The 5,147-nt window shown below is 37.1% G+C and overlaps 1 protein-coding gene across 1 annotated transcript in view; it reads right to left on the reverse strand.

Annotated features, from left to right (window-relative positions):
• FAM71D (family with sequence similarity 71, member D) overlaps positions 1-4,866 on the reverse strand; it is a 27,140-nt gene extending 22,274 nt beyond the window's left edge. Inside the window, exon 1 of the mRNA XM_006873063.1 lies at positions 4,708-4,866. Coding sequence (XP_006873125.1) covers positions 4,708-4,866 — 159 coding nt within the window. The remainder of the gene's footprint in view (positions 1-4,707) is intronic.
• Positions 4,867-5,147: the final 281 nt, after the last annotated feature.

A 5,147-nucleotide genomic window follows, 5' to 3' on the forward strand; every position in this document is an offset into this window, starting at 1 on the left:
CTATCCAGGAGCATGGTACATTCTTCCATTTTTGTATGTCTCTTTTGGTTTCTTGTAGTAGTGTTTTGTAGTTTTCTTTGTATAAGTCCTTTGTTTCTCTGGTTACATTTATTCCTAGATATTTCATTCTTTGGGCTGCTTTTGTAAATGGTATTGCTTTCCTAAAGTCTTTTTCAATGCTGTCACTTTGGGTATAGAGAAATCCAACTGATTTTTGCATGTTGATCTTACATACTGCCACTTTGCTGAATCTTCCAATGAGGTCTAGTAGCTTTTTTACTGAGTCTTTGGGGGTCTTCTATCTATTGGATCATATTGTCTACAAATAGAGTTTTACTTCCTCTTTGCCAGTTTTAATGCTCTTAATTTCCCTGTCATTGCCATATAGCTCTTGCTAAGACTTCCAGCACAATATTGAATAGGAGTGGTGACAAAGGGCATCCTTGTCTGGTTCCTGTTTGCAGAAGGGAGGCTTTCAGTTTGTCTCCATTGAGAGTAATGTAGGCTGTTGGTTTTGTATATATGCTCTTTATTATTTTGAGGAATTTCCCTTCAATTCCTGCTTCGTTGAGTGTTTTTATCAGGAACGGATGTTGGATTTTTTCAAATGCCTTTTTTGGATCAATCAATATGATCATGTGGTTCTTTTCTTTTTTCTTATTTAAATGGTGGATAACGTAGATTGTTTTCCTAATGTTGAACCATCCTTGCATCCCTGATATGAATCTCACTTGATCATAATGCATTATCTTTTTGATGTGCTGTTTGATTCTGTTGGCTAGGATTTTGTTGAGAATTTTTGCATCTATGTTCATGAGAGATATTGGTCTATAATTTTCTTTCTTAGTGATGTCCTTCCCTGGTTTTGGTATGAGGGTTATGTTTGCTTCATAAAATGTATTAGAAAGTTTTCCATTCTCCTCTACATTCTGGAATAATTTGAGTAGAATTCGTGACAGCTCTTCCCTGAATGTTTGGTAGAACTCACCCGTGAAGCCATCTGGGCCTGGACTTCTTTTGGTTGGAAGTTTTTTGATAGCCTGATCAATTTCTTCTTCTGTTATGGGTCTGTTCCGGTTTTCTAGTTCACTCTGTGTAAGATTAGATAGGTCGTATTTTTCTAAAAATGTATCCATCTATTCTGTTTTCAAATTAGTTGGAGTACAACTTTTCATAGTATTCTGTTATTATCCTTTTGATTTCCTTTGGTTCTGTTGTGACATTGCCCATGTGCTTTCTAATGTGAGTTATTTGTGTTGTCTCCCTCTTTTCTTCTGTTAGGTTTGTCAATGGTCTGTCGATTTTGTTAATCCTTTCAAAGAAATGGCTTCTTGTCCTGTTGATTCTTTCTATAGTTTTTCTATTATCTATCTCATTTATTTCTGTTCTAATATTTCTTATTTATTTTCTTTTGGTGGCTGTAGGGTCCCTCTGTTGGTCTGTTTTTAATTTTTGTAGATGCTGTGTTAATGTGTTAATTTTGGTTCTTTCTTCTTTTAGGATGTGTGCATTTATTGCAATAAATTGTCCTCTCAGCACCGCTTTCGCTGTGTCCCAAAGATTTTGGTATGCTGTGTTTTCGTTCTCATGTGTTTCTAGGAACTTTGTGAGTTCACATTTAATTTCCTCTACTACCCAATCGCTTTTCCACAGGGTGCTATTCAGTTTCCATGTATTTGACTGGATTTCATTGGTCTTCCTATTGTTGATTTCTAATTTGATAGCATGTGGTCTGAGAAGATGCTTTGTAATATTTTGATATTTGTAAATTTATGGATATTTGTTTTGTGGCCTCAGACATGGTCTATTCTGGAGAATGTTTCATGTGCTTTGGAAAAGAATGCGTATTGTGCAGTTGTTGGGTTGAATGTTCTGTTCACATCTATGAGGTCTAGTTGGCTGATAGTGTTGTTTAGTTCTTCTGTGTCTTTGTCAACTTTCTTTCTGATTGTTTTATCCATTTTTGAAAACTGTATATTAAAATCACCCATGGGTTCATTCTGATTTGCTTGCCTTTGCATGTAACACTTCTGTTTTCCCTAGCTGCTTTCAGGAGTGGCTCCTTATCTTTGATTTTGGAGAACTTGATTATGATATGTCTTTGTGATTTTCCTTTGGGGTCTATCCTTCCTGGGGTTCGTTGAGCTTCTTGAATGTTAATCTTTTCACTTTTCAGGATGTTAGAGAAATTTTCTTCCAGCAGTTCTTCAACTATTTCCTATGTGGGCTTGTGTGATTCTTCCTGTTCTGGAATGACGATAATTATTAAGTTATTCCTCTTCATTTTGTCCAACATGAATCTTAGACTTTCTTAAGATTTTTTAATCCTTTTTTGTATTTGTTCTTCTATCTTAGTGGTATTGAGGGATATGTCTTCCAGCTCACTAGTTCTGCCTTCCATCTCATCTATTCTACTCCTTTGCTCTTTCAGTGTATTGTCTGTTTCTGATATTCTATTTTTGATCGTTTGGACCTCTTTCTGTAGGTTTTGAATTTTTTCCACTGCTGTAACTATATTATTTGATTATTCCTGTAGCTCTTTCCTGGCTTCTTACTTATTTTTCTCAACTCCATTGTAAAGTATTTTTGAAACATTTCATAATCATTTTTCTGAATTCCTTCTTAGGCATTTCCAAGGCCTGCCCTCCTTCCAGAATGTAGTCCATCTCTACCTCTAGGTCCTTTGTCTCAGACATTTTATCTTGTTTCTGGAAGTGTGCTGATGTAGTCATCTGCTTTTGTGTTTTGGACATGTTTAGTATTTATCTATGGCCTTAATACTTAATTGAATGTGTGTTTTGGTTTTTTTTTTATGCTTTCTGATTGCCTCCAGGTAGATGTGATCAGGATGCGGACTTCCCTTTTCACTCTTCTTATTGCTTAACTCAGAGTAACTTTCACAGGTGTAGTCTACCTCCCTGGTGTATGGCAGTTGATATTGGTTCTTGCCTGGATTTTGGTGTTTTATAGTCTGTGATTGTAGCTTGACCAAATGGCAGCAGCTGCTGTCTCTTCTTGGGTAACATAGGGAGAGAAAGTGTCCCCAAAGGTAAAAGGGGGAGCATAAAACAGCAAAACAGCAACAACAACAACAAAAAAAACAAGAAAAAAACCCCCCAGCAAAACAACAACAACAAAAAAAAACTAGATTGGATACTGTAGTTTATAATTGCAGAAAGGGGAGAGGAGGGAGATTAAAAAAAAAAAAAATCTGTAGCCTAATATGAGTATGACTTTAATGTCCTTTTTCAGCTTCTTGCCTTCAAGGCCATCTGATAAATTTCAAGATGCCACTGTTGGTTGTTATGCTATACCACAGGATTTAATTTAATTTTCAGCCTGTTTTGTTTTTAAACTCTTTCCCTCTCCACACCTTTTGTTCTGGCCTCTTCTGTATTAAAGAACAGTTCAGGACTGGCTCTTGGGCTGAGAGTATCTGTGCGCATGTGTGGCAGAAGAACCCACCAGTGGTGGGTGTGGGGGATGTCCACTCACTCAGGCACCCCCTCTAGTCACCAGAATGGAGGTGTGCAAACAGTGGGTGGTCAATGAACAGATACCAAAAAAAGAAAATCAGAAGAAAGCAAAACTGACAAAGTGTATTGTCCACCTTTGCTCCAAGGTTCCCATGTTATTATTCCGTGGTGGGTCTGTTCTTCTGTTTGGTCTTGCCATTTGGCCTAACCCAAGTTGTAGGCTGCAGTTCACTGAGCCCAGCAGATTCAAAAGTACATGATTTCTTACTTCTGCTACAAGTTCCACTAGATATCAGCCTTCAAATTTTAAAAATATTCCTACTTATGTTGTTCACGGTTTTGGAGCTCTGCCCTGAACCTGCTTCACCTGGTATTCTGTGGTATTGCTGACCTCCATACCTTTTGAAGAAGTGTCTGTTGTCCTTCCTGTTCTCTTGTATGGAATCAGCTGAGTAAATGCTTGAGTGTGTTTGCATTAGAAGGCATAGCTTAGTGTTTAATGTTAGATTTTTGACATGACAGTTTAGGGGTATGGTCTATACCATTTAACTCATTTCCCCATTCCATGGTCAAAATATTGTAATGTTGAATGTTTAGAGGAAAGCTAAAATTGTTCCCAATTGCATTGAAAGGTACATTCTTATGAGATGGAGACTTTTCTTCCCAAGACTATTTAACAATTGTATTTTCCCTTGAGTCAAAATCCAGTTTAATCACTAGTTTTGCCACATATCTTACTTTTTAAAAAATGTCTTATAAATCTATGAAAGAAGTTACTTGAAAATTTCCTGTAGCAGGATATTCTAAATAGTGCTATAATCCTGTCATGTCATTTTGGAAGAATATGACAATGATACATTATTATGGTCACATTAGGACAGGATTTCTTGGTAAGAGTTTGGTGAGAAAAGTTGAAAGAGAGTATTTCAAGTTTAACTGAAGTTATTTTAGGTTGTTTAAAGCTCCTGGTGTGGCACTGTGAGTTAATGCTCTGGACTACAAGGTAGGTTTGAACTGTAAGGTTGGAAGTTCAAGCTTACCAGCTACTCTTCTGAAACCCTATACAGAGTTGCTATGGTTGCTAACTTAACAACAACAACAAAGCTCAAACACTGTTCCATTTAATTGTACCACACTTTCCCACATTTAAAACAATTCTCTTCTCAACCTTGCCAGTTAGTTGTCTTTGAAGAAATTCCAGGGTTGAACTCCAGGTTGGAATGTTATTTACCTGGATAAAGTTGCTCTCCAGCATGGGAGAAGATACAAAAGGAGCATACTCTCCTCCATCTAACATATTTTGCAAATGCCCTGGATCGTGGGACTGTGGGATGTAGAAGTCACTGTGCTTGTCAGTTCTCTGGGCAGACATCCTGTTCTTCTTCTTCATCCTGCTTACATACAAACAGAAAATTGAGAGAATGGAAATTCAGAGAATTTAGTGTAATAACTGGATTGCCTCATTCATTCATTCAATGAATTTAGCCAATACACATTATATGCCAGCACTGTACCAGGTACTAGAGATACATCTAAACAGAAATGATAAGATTCCTGTCCTCCTCCATGATCAAGTGGCATAACAAAATCCACAAAGACCCTGTTCTACATTCTACATTACTAAGTAGTGACTGGGATCTTAAAAGCTCATGAACCACCATCTAAAGTGCA

The sequence above is a fragment of the Chrysochloris asiatica genome, unplaced genomic scaffold (genome assembly GCF_000296735.1).
Source record: "Chrysochloris asiatica unplaced genomic scaffold, ChrAsi1.0 scaffold00221, whole genome shotgun sequence".
Lineage (NCBI taxonomy): Eukaryota > Metazoa > Chordata > Mammalia > Afrosoricida > Chrysochloridae > Chrysochloris > Chrysochloris asiatica.